Raw genomic sequence first — 23,256 nt, 5'->3', positions numbered from 1 at the left:
AGGTATAAGCATTTTTAGAGTTCTTTTTTGTGTTTTAACAATTTAAATAGGCAGTTCTAAGCATTTTAGAGTGGTTTCAAGTATTTGCAGAGTTTAGCTATTCGGCGGGGGACGTCTGGTACCCATTGCCCGTGAATACGGGGTGTCTACTGTATGTTTATTGTGCAAATCATTTTCATGTTTAATACTGCCTCAAAGAAAATATTCTGTATTTTGTATCTTGCACTTGAAGCTATGCTCTCTGATATATTTAAAATTTGCATGTTCTTAATTTTTTTTTATTATTATTATTGATTGAATTTGCATTATTTACACAGCTGTAAGATACGTTTAAAGCCATCAGCAACAATGATGGAGGAGTTACGGTACATTGTAAAGATAGTTCGACCTACTGTCAGCAGTGTTGATTCTAAACCTACAAGTGCCCGCAGAACATTCAATCCAAGGTAATGTGTTATTAGGTCCTTGGTATTATTATTGAAATTTTGTGCAGTTGATGTATGATGTTACCTTTTTTATTGAGGGCGTAATAACAGAAATAGAAATAGTATGCTTAAAATTAGAAGTTAGTACGGGTATATGGAGGTAGCTATTTGAAATTTTCTTTTCCTTCAACAAGTGCATTGTTTTTATATGGCTGATTATATTTTTAAAACAAAAACTTTTATAGGAGTCAGATTTTATTAGTGAATGTGTAAAAATAGAAAAAATATTCAAATACTTGTGCTCCATTTTTATGATACATTTATAATTTTCCAGTGACTACTTGAAGCCAGATAAGAAAGTTTTGGGGCCTGTGGAAAGAAGTGTTTCTAGCCATCAAACAGTAGAGAAAGTTAAAGCGCCTACAGACCCAAGGGAAGAAAAATTAAAGGTATACTGTCAGATATTCACTAACATAAAATTTATTTAAACCTTTCAGAGTTTACAAGTACTACTAGTTTTCACTCATGTCACTGACTTTGTCTGTCTTTTGTGTGATGGATACAGATATAATTTAACACTTGAATGAATATTGATTTTATCATTTATAAATGTTTTGACTCTTAAATTGGAAAAAAAGTAAAAACTACAAGTATCTCATCAGAAATCAAATAAATTATAGTGAGTGATTAACAGATAAGTTGTGTCAATGGCCACTTGCAAAAGTCTGCAAGTACTTGGTATAATCATTGTTGATTTGTTTTTTACTTTTTGTATTCCTTTATTGTAAGCTTCTGTTGGTAAAAGTTTTTAATATACCTTTTAAGTTAAATTTTTGCTTTATAAATTTTTCTGATTGTATGTTTTCTTGTATTGTTTGCCTAATCCCCTAAATGTTTGTTCCATTTCTAATGCAAATTGTGATTGTTACCATTGATATCTAAAGAAAGTTTTCAAATTTTTTAAAATTTTGTATTGAAATTGCAGGTTGAACTATACAAGTCACTATTAGAATTACGTAATCAGCTTGGAGAGGAGATTGGATTCATGCCATATTTGGTGGCCACGAACAGAGTTCTTCTTCTTGTGACAGAGCAAAGACCTACAACGCTTAAGGCACTGAGAAAGGGTTAGTCTAATTGCATCTCAAAAGAGTATAATGCACACTACATGTCCTGTACTATGTGAAAAATGTTGGAGAATACCTTGAAAAGCTATTAACCCTTTAACGCCGATTGGACGTATTAAACGTCGACATAAATTGTCTGTCGGGTGCCGATTGGACGTATGGTACGTCGATAAAAAAAGTTTTTTTTAAAAATTCGCGGAAAAATACTTATAGGCCTACTAGGCAAAAACTTTTGAATCACGCGCCTTGGGGGATGCTGGGAGCTCACGGATCAAGGCGTTGTTTTGTTTACAATCGTTATGTAGGCGCGAAAGTGGGAATTTCTTTCTTATCGCACTAAAAAGTATCAGTGACACATCTCCGAAATTATTTCGTCACTTTGACATAATTTTTGCACCATTTTAAATTAGCCGTTACATGAAGTATTATATATGAAAATGTGCGCAATTTCATGTAGAATACAACAATAAAATAATCATGATTGTAGCTTTTATCAGTTTTGAAATATTTTCATATAATTAACAATAAGTGCCAAAATTTCAACCTGTGGTCAACTTTGACTCTACCGAAATGGTCGAAAAACGCAATTGTAAGCTAAAACTCTTATAATCTAGTAATATTCAATCATTTACCTTCATTTTGCAACAAATTGGAAGTCTCTAGCACAATATTTCGATTTATGGTGAATTTATGAAATAAACTTTTTCCTTACGTCCGCGCGGTAACTCTTCCGAAAAAATCAAAAATTTTTTCGTGCGATTGTCGTAATGTTTGCACCATTTTAAATTAGCCGTTACATAAAGTTTTATATATGGAAATGTGCGCAATTTCATGCACAATACAACTTAAAACAACTCATGGTTGTAGCTTTTGTCAGTTTTGAGATATTTTCATATAAATAACGATAATTGCCAAAATTTCAACCTTCAGTCAACTTTGACTCTACCGAAATGGTCGAAAAAACGAAATTGTAAGCTAAACGCTTATATTCTAGTAATATTCAATCATTTAACTTCATTTTGCAACAAATTGGAAGTCTTTAGCACAATATTTAAATTTATGGTGAATTTATGAAAAAACATTTTCCCTACGTCCGCGCGGTAACTCTTCCGAAAAAAAAATCAGAAATTTTTCCATCCTATTGTTGTAATGTTTGCACCATTTTAAATTAGCCGTTACATAAAGTTTTATATATGAAAATGTGCGCAATTTCATGTAGAATACAACAAAAAATAATTGAAGGTTGTAGCTTTTCTCTGACTCTACCGAAATGGTCGGAAAACGCAATTCTAAGCTAAAACTCTTATAGTCTAGTAATATTCAGTCATTTATCTTCATTTTGAAACAAATTCAAAGTCTCTAGCACAATATTTAGATTTATGGTGAATTTTTGAAATAAAATTTCCTTCCCTCCGCGCGCGGATTCTCTGACGCAAATCTCCGAAATGCGTACGTCGCATTCTCCTAACCCTCTTACGCCGACTGGACGTATTTTACGTCAACATTTTTTGTCTCCCGTGTGCCAACTGGACGTATTTTACGTCGACTTACAAAAGTTTTTTTTTTTAAATTCGCTGAAAAATACTTATAGGCCTACCAGCCTAAAACTTTTGAATCACGTGCCTGGGGGGATGCTGGGAGTTCACGGATCAAGGTGTTGTTTTGTTTACAATCGTTACGCAGGCGCGCAAGCGCGAATTTCTTTCTTGCCGCACTAAAAAGTATCTGTGACACATCTCTGAAATTATTTCGTCACTGACATAATTTTTGTACCATTGTAAATTAGCCGTTACATGAAGTATTATATATGGAAATATGCACATTTTAATGTAGAATACAACAATAAAATACTCATGATTGTAGCTTTTATCAGTTTTGAGATATTTTCATATAAATAACGATAATTGCCAAAATTTCAACCTTTGGTCAACTTTGACTCTACCAAAATGGTCAAAAAACGCAATTGTAAGCTAAAACGCTTATATTCTAGTAATATTCAATCATTTACCTTAATTTTGCAACTAATTGGAAGTCTCTAGCACAATATTTCGATTTATGGTGAATTTATGAAAAAACTTTTTCCTTACGTCCGCGCGGTAACTCTTCCGAGAAAAATCATACATGCGATTGTGGTAATGTTTGCACCATTTTAAAATTAGCCATTATATAAAGTTTTATATATGGAAATGTGTGCAATTTCATGCACAATACAACTAAAAACAACCCATGGTTGTAGCTTTTATCAGTTTTGAGATATTTTCATATAAATAACGATAATTGCCAAAATTTCAATCTTCGGTCAACTTTGACTCTACCGAAATGGTCGAAAAACGCAATTGTAAGCTAAAATGCTTATATTCTAGTAATATTCAATCATTTACCTTCATTTTGCAACAAATTGGAAGTCTCTAGCACAAGGTTTCGATTTATGGTGAATTTATGAAAAAAATAACATTTTCTTTACGTCCGAGCGGTAACTCTTCCGAAAAAATCATACGTGCGATTGTGGTAATGTTTGCACCATTTTAAATTAGCTGTTGCATAAAGTTTTATATATGAAAATGTGTGCAATTTCATGTAAAATACAACTAAAAATAATTGAAGGTTGTAGCTTTTCTCATTTTTGAAATATTTGCATATAAATCACGATAAATAGAAAAAAAACCACGTTCGGTTAACTTTGACTCTACCGAAATGGTCGAAAAACGCAATTGTAAGCTAAAACTCTTACAGTCTAGTAATATTCAGTCATTTATCTTCATCTTGAAACAAATTTAAAGTCTCTAGCAAAATATTTAGATTTATGGTGAATTTAAAAAAAAATCTTTCCTTCCCTCCGCGCGCGGATTCTCCGCCACAAATCTCCGAAATACGTACGTCCCATTCTCGGTATATGTGCTCCGTTTCATATTAGGCATTTCATAGAGTTTTATATATGAAAATGTGCACAATTTCATGTAGAATAAAACGAAAAATAGTTGAAGGTTGTAGCTTTTCTTATTTCCGAAATAATTGCATATAAAAAATATATATATAAAAAAATTCGACATTCGGTCAACTTTAACTCGTCAGATATGGTCGAAAACTGCAATTGTAAGCTAATACTCTTACAGTATAGTAATATTCAATCATTTGTCTTCATTTTGAAAGAAATTGGAAGTCTCTAGGACAATATGTAGATTTATGGTGAATTTTTGAAAAAAATATTTGTTTACGTCCGCGCGTTACGAATTCATGCATTATTTTGTGATAATATTTTCTCTGTGTTGCTTTTATTGTTTTACAATGTGTTATATACCAAAATGATTTCAATTTAGTGTACTTTACAACGAAAAAATAAGTAACTTGTTACCTTTAACCGTTTTGCGCAGTGTGATTTGAATGCAATTATATATGAAATTTCGTTTTTGCGCTATCATATATCACATTATTTATATATGATAATGATCATTTTTTTCATTTCTGATCGTTGCATACTAAACTTCAGGCAATGACAAAAAAAGGAGCCAAAAATGAACTCTTTATCTTGAAAACTAAGTGCGCTGTGATTTTTTGAAAAAAATATTTTTTCCACTTCCGCGCTCACTCCGAAATGCCTCCGGCATACAGGAGACAATTTTTTATTTACCGCTCCGGCGTAAGAGGGTTAATATTTGCTCCGTTTCATATTAGGCGTTTCATAGAGTTTTATATATGAAAATGTGTGCAATTTCATGTAGAATACAACAAAATATAATTGAAGGTTGTAGCTTTTCTCATTTTTGAAATATTTTTTATATATAAAAAAATATATAAAAAAAATTCGACATTCGGTTAACTTTAACTTGTCCGAAATGGTAGAAAACTGTAATTGTAAGCTAAAACTCTTACAGTATAGTAATATTCAATCATTTATCTTCATTTTGAAACAAATTGGAAGTCTCTTGAACAATATTTAGATTTATGGTGAATTTAAAAAAAAAAAATTTTACGTCCGCGCGTTATGAATTCATGCATCATTTTGTGATAATATTTTCTCTGTGTTGCTTTTATCGTTTTACAGTGTTATATACCAAAATGATCGCAATTTAGTGTACAATATAACGAAAAAAAAAAATGAACTCGTTAGCTTTAACCGTTTTGCTCACAGTGCGATTTGAAATTTTGTTTTCGTGCTTTCATATATCGCATTATTTATATATGATAATGATATTTTTTTTCATTGTTGATGGTTGCATACTAAACTTCAGGCAATGACAAAAAAAAGGAGCCAAAAATGAACTCTTAATCTTGAAAACTAAGCGTGCTGTGACTAAATTTTTAAAGAAAAAAAAAATTTTCCGCTTTGGCACTCACTCCGAGACCCCTTTGGCATACGGGAGACGATTTTTATTATACCCCTTCGACGTTAAAGGGTTAAATGTTAATTTTTGACAGTAATGTTGTCAACTTTCTCATATTTGCTTATTTAAATTGTGATAAGAATTGCAAGTTATGTAGGTGCGTAAGGAAAAAAATGTTTCACTTGTCATGTACTGAAGAATATGTATGCTTAACAAAAGTCTGATCTTTTACCTGAAAAGAATTTTTATTCTTTAAATTAATAGATTAATACTTGGTGTATACATGGGGAATGAGGCAATTCAGACTTTATTATCACTGTAGTTATGATGTACATAGTCTAGTTCATTTAAATTAGGTTTGTGTAATGCATAAAGGAAAACCAACATAGTATGTCTTGGATTGACTACAAGAAAGCCTTTGACATGATACCACACACATTGCTAATAGAATGCTTGAAAATATATGGGGCAGAGGAAAACACCATTATTATTATTATTATTAATAGCGCCTCAATGGCCTGATCGGTATGGTCTTGGCCTACCACTTTGGTGGCCGCGAGTTCGATTATTGGGCATTCCACTGAAGTGTGAGAGATGTGAATTTCTGGTGATAGAAGTTCCCTCTCGACGTGGTTCGGAAGTCACGTAAAGCCGTTGGTCCCGTTGCTAAATAACCACTGGTTTCATGCAATGTAAAAACACCATACAAACAATATTATTAGACTTGCAATTCAAGCTTTAAAAGAGTATGGGTGTTCATTAGGAAGAAGTAAGAGGAGATAAAGGGAAATACAAAAGAAAAAGGGGATCTCACTTACTAAAAATAAGAAATAAATTAAAATGTATTAAAATGGAAGGAGAATAGTGTTATGGTGGTGATACATTGCATCTTCACTTGAACTTATGAAGTTCCGATTGCATGACATCCTCAGGGAGACTGTTCCACAGTCCAACTGTTTAACGAATGAATGACCTTGAGAACTGAGACTTTTTACAATGAGGCACATTTACTAAATACTGGTGTTGCTGCTCAGTAAATCTAGTTGCTCTCAGCAGAAAAATGGGATTAGGGATCAGTTGAGAATGTGAAAGATCTCTATTTAAATGTAATTTATGGAAAATTGACACACAAGAGGCCATCTGTCAATGGTCCAAGTCATAACTGTAACTATTAGGAAACAGGTACCTACTACCACTACTACCACAAATAAACTTTATTTAAAAGAGTTTAACCTCTGGCGGAAGCAGACATCCATATCGGAAAACAATATTTTAGTAAAGGAACGACATATGATCTAAAACAAGCTGCATTGATTTTTGGTTAAAGCATCAAACTAATTCAGTGAAGACCCTTTGACTTGGAGGGGAGGATGGGGTGGAAAATCTCTATGAGATCTAATTCAGTAGTGTTTTCGTTTTACTGGAGTTCAGCCTCATACCCCACTGACTACACCATTCACTAATATGGTCCATGTCCTGATTGAGGCTAAGGGCTGCTTCATATCTCATAAGTGGAGACTTGACTACACCCACAAGTGTAGCATCATTAGCATACTGAACAATATTATTTTCCAGGCCAACAAACATCTCACTTTAAAAGCTTTAGTGATGAGGATGGATGACATATAATTCATATAAATCTCATGAACTGATGTATTTATTTTTCCATGCTGCTATTTCAGTTCACTAAGCCATCTGATGAATATTTGTAACACTAAGTAAAGGGATCGCCACTGGATAATACTATTTGAGGTTAACATCACACTATTTAAGGTAGTACAGAATGAATATATGAAAAGGCTTATTTCATATTTTCAGTTGAGGGCATGGTTGAAGCGAAGGTCCAGAAGTTTGGCCCAGCAATTGTAAGTCATGTGAAGTCCTTCTGCCTCAAGCATAATATCACATTTGATGAAGGAAATGATGATCTTGAAGAAGATTCAGATAAGGTGAGGTTAATCATGAATATGTACCCAGAAGGTAAGGTTTAAACTACTCCCCTTTATAGAATTAGTTTGAGATTGACAAAGTTGTACATGATACTACCTTTCTTGTAACATGTGGTTGACATCAGTATACTAGATGCATTGAAATTCTGGTTATATGAAAATGTTTAGAGCTCCTTCCTAAAACATAATCATAACATCTTTTACAACTTAAATTTTTGTGCTTTTTCTATGAATTGTATGTAGCATTCATAAAGCTATAGGTTTTGAGCCACAGGCTTACTCAGCACTAGAGAAAAATTAAAGAAAATAGAAGGGTTGTACCTTGTTTATCACCCTGTCTCATCTTCTGTTCAACTTCCCACTGATAGGTAAGAAGAGAGCACCTCTGATTTCAATGCCTCATTTAGTTTTCTGCTGCCTTATTGTATATATCGCTGGAAGTATGCTTTGGCTGTTGGAAAGTATTTAGGTTGTTTTACTTGTTTCCTCCACCGTAACTTGGGAGGAGTTGAGTCTACTTTAACTGAAGCTGTATTGGCCAAAGAAAATCATTTGTGTATCCTTCAGCTTCTTCAGGGCAGTACAAGTGATTGTGATTCATTAAAGGATCTTGAACTTTATATTTTTAGTTATTTGTCATCCAAAATTCAAAACTAAGAATTACCCTCTAGCATAGTGAGGTGTAACCCTCATTTTTTGTTAGTTTTACTGTGTTATCTTGCACACTTATTTAAATGCCATCAGATATATAAATTGATAATGGCAAGGGTATAGTAGGTTGGGATACATGTTTCTTCAGGATTTTACTAATTTTATTTGTAGTTTTTGCACCCGAATATTTAGTGTTTGTCCTTGAAGTGTTTTCAGTATTTGTGATTACTTCTTATTGCTATTTTAATCTCATGTCCAAATTCAAGTTATGGTATATCCTACCATAGTTTATTTTACTTTAAAAAATCTATCTTAATAACTTCATAGCCTTTTGTGCTGTAGTTAGGAAATGCCACACACTTGTGTGCACACCTATTTCATGATTTTCACAGCCTGGGATGTACTTTCTATATAATTATTATTATATAAAGGAGTAGTTTATCCAGACCTCTGAGTTTAATCAATTTTGCCTATTCGGTGGAGGCATAACTGTGGTGAAATAAGAATACAGGCAGTATGCAGGTTACGACGGGTTCGGCTTACGACGTTCCGAGGTTAATGTGCTTTTCAATTATATTCATCAGAAATTATTTCCAGGGTTATGACGCATGTTCCAGGGTTAAGGTGCCTACAACGCTGATCTGGCAGAAGAAATATGACACCAAAAATGCAAAATAATCAATATTTGAAGGTTTTTTGATGAAAAATGCTATAAGAATGCAGTTTACATTATTTTTAATGCGCCCAAAGTATTAAAAGTAAGGTTTTCTTAGGATTTTTGACGATGTTCCGACTTACGATGATTTTTGGCTTACAATGTGTCTCAAGAACGGAACCCCTGTCATAACCCGGCAGTCAATTATATTCATCAGAAATTATTTCCAGGGTTACGATGCATGTTCCAGGATTAAGACGCATGATCCAGAGTTACGACGCCTACAAACGCTGATCTGGCAGATGAAATGACACCAAAAATGTAAAATAATTAATATTTAAAGGTTTTTTGATGAAAAATGCAATAAGAATGCAGTTTACATAGTTTTGAATGCACCCAAAGCATTAAAAGTAAGGTTTTCTTAGGAATTTTGACAATGTTCCAGCTTACGACGATTTTCGGGTTACGACGTGTCTCAAGAACGGAACCCCCGTCGTAACCCGGGGACTGCCTGTATGTGTAAATGTTTGAAACCAAGCATTTATCTCTTGGGAGTGTTTACAAGAGTGAGAGAGGCAGTGCAGCAACCAAACATTTTCAATTCTACTGGCCATGGAGTTTTTTTTATTATGCTGGGCCAGGAAATTTGAAATCAGTTCTTAACTGTTAAAGGAACCAGTTTAGAGGTAGGCAGATTAGGAAAGATGTATATTATATTAAAATTTTGTCCCTGGAAGGAATTTATTAGATGTGTTGGTACTAGTATCATATTTATTACATTATATTATTTAATTGCAAGTTCTTTGAAAGTTGTTAATTAAAACTTTTTTTTTTTAAGATGTTTCTGCTTCCTGCATAAATTTGGATTTAGTGGACTGATGCTGACCATATTCACCTTGAATAAATTAATGAAACACATTAGGAAGAATGTGGTGTATTAATAATGAAACATGAAGAAGAATGTGGTGTATTATTATTCAAGCTAGTTAAACTTATAAAAACTTGAAGAATGTGTATTGTAGAATTATATATGAAATTTACTAGTCTTGATTAACTTCTAGATAGGATACAAGAGAGTAATTGATTATAGACGTTATTTTGTAAGCCTTACAACCATTGTGATACAGTGGACCCCTCGTATTTACATTAAGATTCACAGACTCACCTATTCATGGGGTTCCCTATGGACCATATTTACTCATTATTTACGGTATTTTTCCTTGAGAAATTTTTACTAATTACCGTATTTTCATATCAGTTTCATGACCAAATGCACTTTTTGTGATAAAACTAATACATTTAGATACTATAAGCATTTTTATAGGGTTTTTCTTGTGTTTGAATTAACAAAATAGGCAGTTGTAAGCATTTTTAGAAGGGCTGTAAGTATTTGTAGAATTTAGTTATTCGCACGGGAGGGTGGGGCACAGTTGCCTGGTATGCATCCCCGCAAATAGGGTGGTTTCACCACAGGCGGCCCGCGGTTAACGGCGCAATCGCTCAACGGCGAATCGGTTTTAAGGCTGTCGTCAAAAATATTAATTAAAAAAAATAAGGCATTTTAAAGGTATTTTGACGAAGGAAAAATCTATTTCTGGGTGATTGGCTCGTGTCGCCCTATGAAAGGATCCTTAATATCATTCTTTCTAGGTAAAATTAATCTAAAATTACCAGAGAAAAACAAAATTAAGAAAATGTCAGTAAAACTGACTTCGCTCACTCTTAAAAAGAAGTGTCGGTATGATAATATGGGCGAGTGTGGAACAATACACGAGACAATCACCAATTAGAACTTCCAATCAGAATCCCCCCAAGAGAGAGCCGATACCAACGGGCGATGCAGCCGCTACTACTACTACTAGAGGACGCCACGGACAGCAGCGCCCCTAGCGGACATCCTTAATCTAAAAACATCTTGTCCTGCAAGGGGGGGAACAAACCAAAAAAGGGGGGGTTTCATAGGGCGACACGAGCCAATCACCCAGAAATAGATTTTTCCTTCGTCAAAATCCCTTTTCTGGGCTCAGCTCGTGTCGGCCTATGAAAGAGTACCAGAGAAACAGACAAGATGGGAAAAAAGGAACATGAAAAGCAGTGTAAAATGATGGATATAATAATAAGTAAATCAATTACAGCATACAAACTAAGCACTTAAACTAACTTATACTAAACAGTAAAACAATAGAACGTTAGTAATCTTAAAGTACTTAAATGGTAATTAAAGTAAATTACAGAGATGCATGTAATATAAACAAACAAAGGGATTTACTTAACATATTTACAAAATATACAAACTCATTGTGTCCTACCCTAGCATAAAAATAAGGGTAGGTACACTGAAGTCCATCATTAATACAAGTATGGCAAAATATATACAAACACAATGTGTCCTACCCTAGCATAAACAAAAATAAGGGTAGGTACACTGAAGTACATTATCAGTACAAGTGTGGATGTCCCTAGCAAAAAAAAATAAGGGACAATCCACTATATGATTCAACGGCTAAGGCTATGATATTCGAGTAGCCTGGCGATAGGGTGAGGCATGTTGGATGATGTAGGTAGAAAGGAGACCTGGATCTATACTACAACTACTATACAGTATCAGGGGGAAACAATGTTTCCCGCTGCTACTGCTGAAAACTTTAAAGATTCCAAGGACTTTAGATAATGCCGTTTAAAGACTGTCGGGGATTTCCATCCAGTATACTTTCTAAGATCCTCAAAGTTCATATGTTGAAAATAATTAATTGAGGTGGCTACTCCCCTGATATCATGTGCTTTTGGAATGACTCAGGGTTGGCTTGTTTAATGAAGTAAAGGATTTGCTGTCTAATACCTTTTACTGATAAAGTACCACCATTTTTTCTCTCATGAAAGAGAGCACCTGAGGATCTTGAAGAAGTACGAGATAGAAAGGCTCTAAGAGTTGATACTGGGCAGAGAGAAGGATCCTGTGGGAGTGGGATAACCTTCCAAGGAGCCCACCTTGCAAGAGGATCCTCATTTTTGGCTAAAAGCTACGATCCGGAGCAAGTAGAACTTCTCCTGATGGGAGGAATTCCACATGACCCGCATCCCTGGATAGAGCCGACAGTTCTGAAATTCTAGCTCCTGAGGCTAGGCTTAATAAGAAAATAATGTCTTCCTCAGGAGCATTATGAATGTACAAGATGAGTTGTCAGTATCTGAAGCTAGTTTGAGGACATCATTTAAGAACCATGAAACTGTAGTAGGCCTCTGAGGAAGGTCGAGTCTAGCACATCTTTAGGGATAGATGTGAAATAAGATTCAGTCAGATCTATCTGAAAACCTACTTGAAAGATTTTCTTCAAAGCCGATTTATGAGTGGTAATCGTGCTGGCTGCTAAACCTTTTTTCAAACAAGGATCTGAAAAAGGATATAGCCAAATTAACTGTCATGGTTGTAGTGTTTCGATTCTCTCAAGAAAGATGCTAATTTTTTAACAGCTGAGTCATATTGTCTAATTGGTTGACTCTCTCATCTGATTCTAGGAGAGAATATTCTGTGGATCAAGATCAGCATCTTTATTAGCCGCAAACTTCATGAAGTCCATAAAGTTAGGGTCTGGAGAATTCCTGAGGAAAGCGAACACAGTCCTCATTTGTACTGATTGTGATAGCTTGGATTGGGGATCCGTTGAGGTCGGAGACCCAATTCCAAAGAAGAGGATACCAGTTGCTCTTGGGCCAGTCCGGTGCAATCAGAGCTACTATCCCTTTGAAAGACCTTAGTTTGCTTAGGACTTTCAAGAGAAGATTCACTGGAGGAAAAACTAAATTCTCCTCCACTGATTCCAATCCAACGACAGGGCGTCCGTGCATAACGCCAAGGGAGGGCCAGGTTGGGGGCCACATAGCAAGGGAGCTTGTGGTTCGCTTCGTGAGGCGAAGAGATCCACTTGGAGACCTGGGCTACCTCAGGCTTACCCACTGGAATGACCCGTCGTCCAGAGACCACTCTGATTCCAGAGGAACTGACCGGGACATGGGCGTCTGCTTATCACATTCCTTACTCTTGCCCCAGGTGAGTGGCAGACAGATGCCATTTGTGTTTGTTTGCTAATGCAAAGATGGCTATCATGACATGATTCACATGCTTGGATTTGGACCCTCCTCTGTTGATGCAATGAACTACCACTGCACTGTCCAAAACTAGCCTTAGATGAGACTTCTTCGGGGGAAGCAGTCTCTTCAGAGTAAGAAAATACTGCCATTGCTTCCAACACGTTTATGTGGAGCTGGCGAAATTGAACTGACCAAGTCCCCTGAACCTGTTTGAACTGAGAGTATCCCCCCACCCGGACAGGGGGATGCATCCGTCGTGAATGGTTAACACTGGGAGGGGATATTGAAGGGGTACTTTCTTGGCTAAGTTCTTTACTTTTGACCAAGGCCGTAGTTGGTTGCGGAGGATCTGTGGGATTACTGACAAAACTGTCTCGATATTTGGAGTTTGCTCTTGCCCCGCCAAATTCGATTTATATCTTTCAGCCTTGCTTTCAGAAGGATATCTGTTACCGAAGCAAACTGAAGAGACCCTAGGATTCTCTCCTGGTTTCTTCTTGACGTTTGTTTTGCATTTGAGAATTGCCTGACAGATTTTGCTATTTCCTTCCGTTTGGCCACTGGAATTGACAGATTGTGGGAAGACAAATCCCATTGGATTCCTAGCCACTGAAACGAGATTCCGGAGTAAGTCTGGATTTCGTTTTGTTTATCTGGAATCCCAGATGTTCCAGAAAGTGAACTACCTTTTTGGTGGCTTTGAGACATTCCTCGACTGTTGGTGCCCAGATCAACCAATCGTCGAGGTATGCTGCTACCATGTTCCCTGAGCTCTCAATTGTTGTACAACCACTTTCTGCTATTTTTGTGAATACCCGGGGGGCTAACATTCAGACCGAAGGGCATCACTTTGAATGAGAATGTTTGATTTCCTAGCCTGATCCTAGAATGGGCGGAAGTGCCTGGCTATAGGGATATGATAGTATGCGTCTGTAAGATCGATGGAGCATGTGACGGCTCCACGTGGAAGTAAGGTCCTTACTTGCGAGAGGGTAAGCATGCTTGAACTTGTCGCAACGAATGAAAGAGTTTAGCTTTGACAAGTCTAAGATTACCCTTCTTTTTGTTGAGCCTTTCTTTGGCACGCTGAATAAGCGACCTTGAAATTTTAGATGCTTGACTCTCGCAATAGCTCCTTTCTGAAGGAGTTCTTCCGCGTAATCTGTCAATTCCTTTGACGGTATCTGGTGGAATGATTTGATTGGAGGAGGATCTTTGATCCAACTCCAGCCCAATCCTTTGGACACTATGCTCTGTGCCCAATTGCTGAACCCCCACCTGTGGCGGAAGAGGAACAGCCTCCCTCCTACCTGGGGAGCCTCATTGTTGATGGGCGGGTTGGCCACCACGCCCTCCTCTGAACTGCCTGCTCCTTGTCGCCCTTCCTGCGCCACGCTGACGAAAGTACCTCTCGCCCTACCTCCTCGGCTGATTGTAGCCTTGAGCCTCATATGCAGGGTTGAAGGCCGGCGAGATAGCGTAGGAGGTGGATGGCTGAGATTGAGGGGACAACAGGAGGATGGGCTGATTCTGCTTTGAACTAGCAGGTTGTCCTTGTTGGGTAACCGGGACCGCCTGCACAAACTGCTGCTGTTGCTGGAGTTTTTTAATATGGCTGGAACCAAAATCTTACCAGCCTTCTTCGGTTTCTACCAGCAGTGGGAACGGAATCTTGTTCCTCTTCGAGGAAATACCCCACCTAGCTCTAAGGCTCTGGTTTGAGCCTAGCAAGCTTCGTGGTGTACTTCGTTGACCGCGGACTCTGGGAGAGATCCGCTCCCCACATGCTAGAGGCCAAGAGTCTATTCGCTCATGCCTAATGGTACACTCTTGTAGAAACATCTTTCGGCAGTTCCCTCCTAGCCTGGAAGAAGTCAAAAGCGTCCGTTAGTACCGTCTGGGAACTGAGATTTCGCCAAAATCTTGAACAGCGGTTTCCGTGCATAAGAGAGGCAGCCATTTCCGTAATTATAAGGGAATTGAGGGACCTGCCAAACCTGGTTCGCGCATCAAACTCTGCCTGGATTAGGGAATCCGGCAGCCTTGGTAGTTTCTCGCCGAACTGGTCCATGGCGCAGTCCGGTTTGAGCTTACCAAGCGTGAATGTAGCTGGCAAGTTCTACATTCTCCGAAAGCCGGGAAGAGCGGAGAAGTAGACTCCGCCTCCCTCAACTGTGGGATGGGCTCATCCTTGAGGACTGCCTGAAGGGACTTCTCCACTAATTTCGTGGCGAACGGAAGAGAAACCTCCTCTTCCGTCGCGAAAATAGTGAAGGGACTCTTGTAGGCCTGGAGTTTTGGTGTTCGTACACTCCCAGTCCTCAAGGCAGTGAACCCATTCCCGCTGAGCATGATCTCTACTATATAGGACCGACTCTTTTAGAGATCTTGTCTTCCCTCGTCCGAGCCGTTTGCCGTCAGCCTAGCATAACCGATGAAAGCTGCGTCAGACCTGGAGGGTAAAACTCGAAGTCCTCAATCCTTCGAGTTCCACACTCCGGATAGATCTTCCTCCTAGATCATCCCATCTTGGAGACGTAGGCAGCTACTCTCCAGTGGGTTCTCCATAGAGAAAGCTGGCAGAGATTCGTGTGGCGGGAGTTGGAGAATCCCAGTGCTTGGCGCTGGGGAGACTGGAAGAGGTAACCTGGATAGCCCGGCTACTCGGTTCCTCATTTTCTCTCATCCTGTTTAGAGAGGTCTTGAATTGACTGGCCTGATTGAGACAGAGTGCTTGACAACTGTGCAAACATCTGCTCGAATCGTGTCCCCAGGGCGGAGACTTGCGAGCCAACCAGCTCGCCCACCTGTTGCATCACCACTGCTGAGAAAGCAGAGGGATCAAAGGTGCTAGGCCCTGCTCCCCCTACCGCGTAGCCGGAGTGGAAGCGGTGGGGCGGGGCGGAGAACGCACTGTCTTGCGGGAGCGCGAGCCTTCTCCTTAGAAGCCTTGCTTTCTGGAGCTCTTCGAGTGAGAAGAGCTCGGCTTTGCTTTCACCGCATCGGCGTAGGAAGTCGACGACTTCCTAGCCGAAGAAAAGACGAAGACGACTTCCTCGAAGTTGTCTTGGCCAGAGTCTTCGGTTCTCTCTGTCCCTTCACCTTTGGGGGTACAGAGAGAGCGGGAGAGCGGGTAGGGACCTCAGATCCCACAAAGCCTTGGAATGAAGCAGTGGAAGAAGGGACAGGAGAAGATCCAGGAGCACCCAAGGAAAGACCTTGGGCGCCCGACACACCTACCTCAACCAACAAATCATCCACCCTACCGCCATAGGCTCGATGTTAAGGTCAGGGCAGCGCGTCCGGGACCGACTCCTGGGAGGCTACGACCCCAAAGGATTTGCTGGAGGTCTTGCTGGATGGAGGCTATCAGGGGCAGCGGACAAGGGGTCAACGTAACCGGTCGACTTGCCCGCCGGGAAGATCTGGACGGCCAGCTTCTTATCCAGAATGAGGGCTGGCCTTTGGCGGCGTTCTTCCCGAAGCCGCCCACCCACGCTTTCAGGGTGGCGAGGGCGACTTCCCTCACACCGGTAGCCTGAAAGAAAAGCAAGATTAGCTTCCAGTGGCGGAACAGGGTTAACAAACTTATGACTAAGGGTTGTTAGTAAAATGATAAGGAAGCCTATAACGGACTTACCCCATCTCCCAGCTGACCAACCAGGTCGTAGCAAATGGCGCAGGCTTCTGGGTGCCAGACGATCATCTCACTGTATGACGTGGCACAGGGAGCATGAGACCTGCACTCATCGTGTCCGCAGGTGTTGTACACGTCGCGTTGCAGGCTGGGACCTGAACAGTTGGTAGCCTGTAAGTGGAAAGATACATGAGTACCAGGTAAACACTTACAGTCTAACAGATGCTCCGCTGGTGCCGGAGCGATAAAGTTAGATTAAACCAGAGCCCCGCCAAAATACGTGTGGTAACCAGGTTGGTTGTGTGCTCTAGGCTATAGCTCCGCTGATGGCGGAGACACAAAAGAGGAACCAACCAGGAGTGGTGGTAAATGGAAACCACGACGGAAAATGGCGGGGATGGTAGATAAAATTAATCATATTACACAATTCATTGTAAAATTAGGGTATATCCTTAAAAATAATAATAATAATAATCAATAACTAAACAAAACCTCCCCCTCCGCCCGTCTACTAGAAAGAGTGCGCGGGTAAGAAGCAAGCTCACTTCCGGTAGTCGGGAGAGATGTAAGGATATAGTAGGCAAGCAACCGACCACTAGAGGTGCCCACCCCGCTCGCTAGCGGAGCCAGTACCTATAACCAAAGGTGCCCCGGCTGCGACGGAAGGCTCCTTTCGTATAGCGAGGTAGGTGGCTGAGCAAACTGGGGAGGGGGGGAGGAAGGTCTCGGTGTAACAACGGCGGGAGCGAGAGAGGGGGGGAGGGATGGGATGGCCTACTCCTCCCCGCCTCACCAACTACCGCATGGAGACCCGGTACCTCATGAGTGGTCGCCCTATACCCCCGCTGGGAGAACCCCCTGGCCGCCTCAGAGTAGTAGTGAGAGAAGGCAACTGAGGTTGTCATGACAACCAAGGGGTCCTCCAGCTCCTCCCTATACCAGAAGGGGAGGGCGGGGGGTGGGGGGCAGGGTTTAAGGTGCGATGGGACACGTGACCGCAAGTGGCCTAGGCCGCGAGCAACACAACCGTGAGAGGGCCACGTGAACCAGGCTGGTATCCAATACAAGGAAAACACGCACCCTAGGCTAGCCTAAAACCCTAAATATAATAAAATTATACATCGAAAAGATGGAAAAGACACTTTTAGTAAAAGAGAAAGAAGCCCAGGAGGAGGCAGACTGTTCCAAGAAACAGAGGCCTACTCGGAGCCAGCGATAGCCGATGAAGAGCAAGAGCCGGGATGCTGGGCCGGAATAATAATATTAGCCCTAAATACCAAACTAAGAGAAATGGTAGGAGGGCTGAACTAGCTAAAACTCGATGTAAAAACAATGAACGTATATAGTAAGCCCTAAGAATAAGAAGTCCAGTATGGAGGACCGGAATTCTTACGAGGCAGCATGGCGCCGCCACGAGACAACCGGGGAACCGTATTATGACCTATTAAGAGGAAAATACTGGTACCGGAAGATAAAAATGTGGTAAAATATTACTTATGAGTTACTTAACTTAGCCGTGGCATAGCAGAGCGTTCCATGGTAGAATACAGAGATAAATCCAGAAATGCACAGCACAAGGAAAATTTGCGTCTTGACGCTAGCGCTAAAATTAGGATGTCCGCTAGGGGCGCTGCTGTCCGTGGCGTCCTCTAGTAGTAGTAGTAGCGGCTGCATCGCCCGTTGGTATCGGCTCTCTCTTGGGGGGATTCTGATTGGAAGTTCTAATTGGTGATTGTCTCGTGGTAGTGTTCCACACTCGCCCCTATTATCATACCGACACTTCGTTTTAAGAGTGAGCGAGTCCAGTTTTACTGACATTTTCTTATTTTGTCTGGTAATTTTAGATTAATTTTTTACCTAGAAAGAATGATATTAAGGATCCTTTCATAGGCCGACACGAGCTGAGCCCAGAAAAGGTATTTTTACGGCACAATTTTCCATTAACAGCGCCGCTAGCGCTGTTGTCTAACGAGTTCATACATTTGTAGAAATGTTTTTATTTCTGCACAGAAATATGATACAAAGACAGCTTTTGAAACTGCCCTTCACCTTATCAAATACGATGTTTTTTGATGTTCTTTCTTGTGAGCCACCGCCTGCCGCTCTTCCGAAAATATCGATTTAAAAAAAGTGCAAATTAGCGATCGATGTGTCTATTTTATAAATGTGTATGCTTTTATGTTTAAAATGTGTATGAAAATGTATTACAAATAGGGTATTTTTATTTCTGTGCAGAAATATGATGAAAAGGCAGCTTTTGAAACTGCCCTTCAAGTTATCGACTACGATGTTTTTTCATGTTCGTTCTTGTATGCTGCCGTCTGCCGCTCTTCCGAAAATATAGAGTTAAAAAGAGTGCAAATTTAGCGATCGATGTGTCGATTTTTTAAATGTTTATGCTTTTAAGTTCAGAATGTGTATTAAAATATATTACGTAAAGGTATTTTCATATTTGCACATAAATAAGATACAAATTAAGGCAGCCTTTGTAACTACACTCCACGTTGTAAGGGGATGTTTTTTCATGTTCGTTCTTGTCCGCCACTGTTCCGAAAAATGCATGGTGTTATTTTATTAATTATGCATCTTTTCCATAAATCCTTTAAAAAGTTATACATTATTTCACTGTATCCAAGAATATTGTATGTATTCTTTTATTATTGTATTATAAAATACTACGGCAAATTTAAGCCAGTATTCCGCGGAGCGGCCAATGTTGTGGTTTGAAATCAGGTGATGAGTATGAGACTGAGTTTGTTTCACCGTAACACAATTCTGAGCGAATTCTCTTGCTTCTAGTTAGCATAAACAAATATCTAGATACTTGACTTATATGAGACAAGGTTATTTTTCCTTATAGTACTACGTGTTTTTAGGTGGAAATATTTATTGAATATGTCTCGTTGTGAATGTGAACTAATTTTTTGTTTGTTAAAAGATTACATTGGTGGCATGTTTATTGCGTAAAAAATTACGTGATTCCATTCGCAATAATCCTTTATATCTTCGTAATACGAACTTTACGTTATTTATCTTATATCGGCGTCAAACCAACAGTAAAATGTGTTCTTTCAAGCACAGTAGTTTTGATTAAAATTATATTATCCCAATTCTATCTACGGTTGTGTTTGATGCAGTTTTATCCTTGTTGCCAATGTATGATAATAGTCATTAGCAGCTTGAACAGTTTTCTCAGCATCAGTTATAACTAGGTTTAAATTTAACGGTATATTTCCCGATTGATCTTTGATCTATAGCGAATAAAGTTATTACATTAAGATATCTCAGTTCTATTCTATACATAATGCCATTTATAACAACTACGGTAATAGTGTACTGTAGTATGATGATTGAAATACAAGCCAAACGGATGTTATCCAGTTCGGTTGTACTTAGAAAAAAAAAGTCGTTTCTCGTTCGGTTGTTCATGGCTGTACACGTTCACGCAACGAGTATAACGTTAAAACCATACTTTCATCGTTCTCTTTTGCTGTTATTGAACTTATGTAACTAGAAGATGGACAAAGTTAGGCCATTGTAATTTGATCTCTCTTAAAATTGGACTATCGTAAGACTAAATTATTGTAACTTAAACACTACAGCTACCTGTACACTGTATAAACTTTATTATATCTTTACATACTCTAGACACCCAAAGGATTAAAGCTAGGCTTATTTCACTTTACAGTATTTACAATGCTATAATGTACTGTACAGCACTACTGTACAGTAAATTCTATAGTACTATACTGCATAAATATAATTTTACTTATTGCGCCATTGTGGTATTATGGCGCCTTTGACTAGTCTAGAGTTTCGAAAGGTGTGCGGTGGCCGTAGGCTTTAAAATCGGAGCCGCTCCCGCTTACCGAGGGCCTCCTGTATTCCTTTAGTTATTATTTTTATTAGAATAATGTGTTGAATTCCCTGTTTAACACAATCATTACTATACATTCCAGCCTTTGTGTTCTGCAAAATCAAACAGTGGAGCCGCTACTCAAAAGGTTGATGATATGAGGGACGAAAGTGATGGTTCTTCAGGTTGGATATCAGCGTCAAGGAGTAAATTGGTAACCAGAACACCACAGTTTCCAAGTGAAAAAACTATTACCTCTTTATCTCATATAAAAGAGGAAGACAAAGTAAATAGTAGTAATACAGTAGATAAATTGTTAAGATCACCATCAAGCCCAGTGGGAAATGAAACGAATATCTCCAACATAAGTGTGAAAATTGGTAAGGGAATTGGTGCTGATAGAATTAAATGTGAGCAGTTAATGTCAAAAAGTGTGGATTCTCCAATATATAATACTCCAAGAACAAACGATCATACGATGCTTCCACTTATGGATGATGATGATTTTCCAGATGATTTAGAACCATTGAAAACAAAAAATTTGAAACGAGAAGAGGCGGATATAGAAAATGTGAAAATTGAAGGTGTAAATTGTAATAAAGAAAGTTTGGAATTATCATTAGATGACGGAAATGATGCCTTTTTTGATGATGTTGACACAACAGACCTAAAGGAAACATCCAGCACAGCCTTGAAAGACACGGAAAGTGCATCTACTTCACTTAGTGGGATTGAGAGAGCTAATGAGAAGACAAAGCAATTACCAGCCTTGCCTCTTATCTGTATGACATCTCCCCCTACTGATATTGCTGTTGCTAAGAAAAGAGGTGTAGTGTTTTCAGACTCGGAGTCTGATAGTGAGAAGGAAGATTCTCAGAATTTGGACAAGTATGAGCGTATATTGAATGAAAATAAGAAGAGAGTTCAAAAATTAGAATCCAGTGGGTGGATTGATGCTCGTAAAATGAAGAAGAAAATGAGACAAAATTCTTTATTTAAGAGATAAGTTAAAAAATATTTTCTTTCAATTTTGGTACACAGCCAGAGGTACACTTTTTAAAAATACCATTTTGATTTTGTATGAACTTCATAAATATACTATTTACTCATTTTAGATTATTTATTTGTACAGAATTTTTTTAAACTAAAAAGTACTGTAGAAAAAATGCTTGTAACATAAATGTTCAGCTTGCTTTTAAAGAATAGTATTACAGTAATCCATTGATTATCATTAATAATAGAGCTAAGGCCCTGCCAGATAAGGTCAAGATCTGGGTATGGGCAAATAAAACTTGATGGATGTAAAATGGTAATTCTGTACATTTACTCCTCCTAACTTATCAATACCACAAAGCCATAAAAACTGAATATGCTTATAAATCACAACCATCACACTTTAAACTGAAATCATGATGTAAAAGACAATTAGGTAGCTTATTTTTCCGTATTTGTGACAATACATGTAAACTATAAATGCATTTTGTAAAAAAAAAAAAAAAAAAAAGAAAAAAAAAAAAAAAAAAAAAAAAAATCTCATAACCAACTCACGATATAGGAGGTGTACTGTATGTACAGTACACTATTGAGTAACATGGGTGTCACATTTCTCTGTGGACCATATCTACCCATTATTCGCGGGAAATTCGTGTGTTCACGGTATTCATCTATGAAAAATATCCACATATTACTGTATTTTCATATCAATTTTATAATTAAATGCACTTTTTGTGATAAAACTATTAATAAAACCAGGTACTATAAGCATTTTTGATGGGTTTTTCTCGAGTTTGAATTAACAAATGGTAAGCTCTTTAGCATTTTTATGGGAGTTCTAAGTATTCATGGATTCTAGCTATTCAAGGGGAGTGTCTGGAATGCATCCAATGCGAATATGGGGGTTCCATTGTATAACAAACATCTGCTCCCAAAAGTGATAAAAAAAAAAAAAAAAAAAAAAAAAAAAAAAAAAAAGTAAACGCATCACGTGGTTCAAGCATGGTCACTGACCAGCTTCCACCTCATCTACGCTTTAGATACCAGATGCCCCAGATTGTTTGCATACAATTTATTTTTATTCTTTTGAACTAGTTTTCAGCTGGTGCCAGATTTATCCTTATGTTACGACTCAGAATTGGGTAGCTATGAAAAAAATTTGTTAAAAATTTATCATTGTAGTATGTAAAAAAAGTAGTCCTTTTTTTATATGGGTTACCTGTCTTTACATGCAGTGTACCTTGGTAATATCACCAATAACATATTTTTATACAGTAACGTTCTTATTAATTGTTACCGTACTCTATTATACTTATTTTGTTTCACCCATAATTTGACAAATTTGCTTTTTATTAAGTACTGTTGAATTTTTTTAAGTATGTTACATTTTTAAGAACATTATTTAAAAGTTGATCAAATAATCTTCTGTTTTATTATGTCTAATTTCTTATTTTGTCTTATCACAGAAAATGTGTGCGAGTAAAACTTACCCTTTGTTTACGTACATCTTTAACCCTCTTACGCTGATTAGACGTATTAAACGTCGACATAA

The 23,256-nt window shown here is 38.2% G+C and overlaps 1 protein-coding gene across 2 annotated transcripts in view; it reads left to right on the top strand.

Moving 5' to 3' along the window:
- The window catches only part of LOC135212025 (bifunctional 3'-5' exonuclease/ATP-dependent helicase WRN-like), a 279,239-nt gene extending 256,552 nt beyond the window's left edge, over window positions 1–22,687 (top strand). For both annotated transcript variants that reach the window (XM_064245317.1, XM_064245319.1), the window contains exons 15-19: window positions 318–446; window positions 760–874; window positions 1,411–1,552; window positions 7,693–7,823; window positions 20,815–22,687. In XM_064245317.1, the coding sequence (XP_064101387.1) occupies window positions 318–446; window positions 760–874; window positions 1,411–1,552; window positions 7,693–7,823; window positions 20,815–21,717 (1,420 nt within the window). In that variant the 3' untranslated portion in view covers window positions 21,718–22,687. The remainder of the gene's footprint in view (window positions 1–317; window positions 447–759; window positions 875–1,410; window positions 1,553–7,692; window positions 7,824–20,814) is intronic.
- The last annotated feature ends 569 nt before the right edge of the window (window positions 22,688–23,256 follow it).

The sequence above is a fragment of the Macrobrachium nipponense genome, chromosome 40, assembly GCF_015104395.2.
Source record: "Macrobrachium nipponense isolate FS-2020 chromosome 40, ASM1510439v2, whole genome shotgun sequence".
Taxonomy (NCBI): domain Eukaryota; kingdom Metazoa; phylum Arthropoda; class Malacostraca; order Decapoda; family Palaemonidae; genus Macrobrachium; species Macrobrachium nipponense.
Note: the sequence above shows the minus strand (reverse complement) of the source record. Positions and strands in the feature narration are given on the sequence as shown.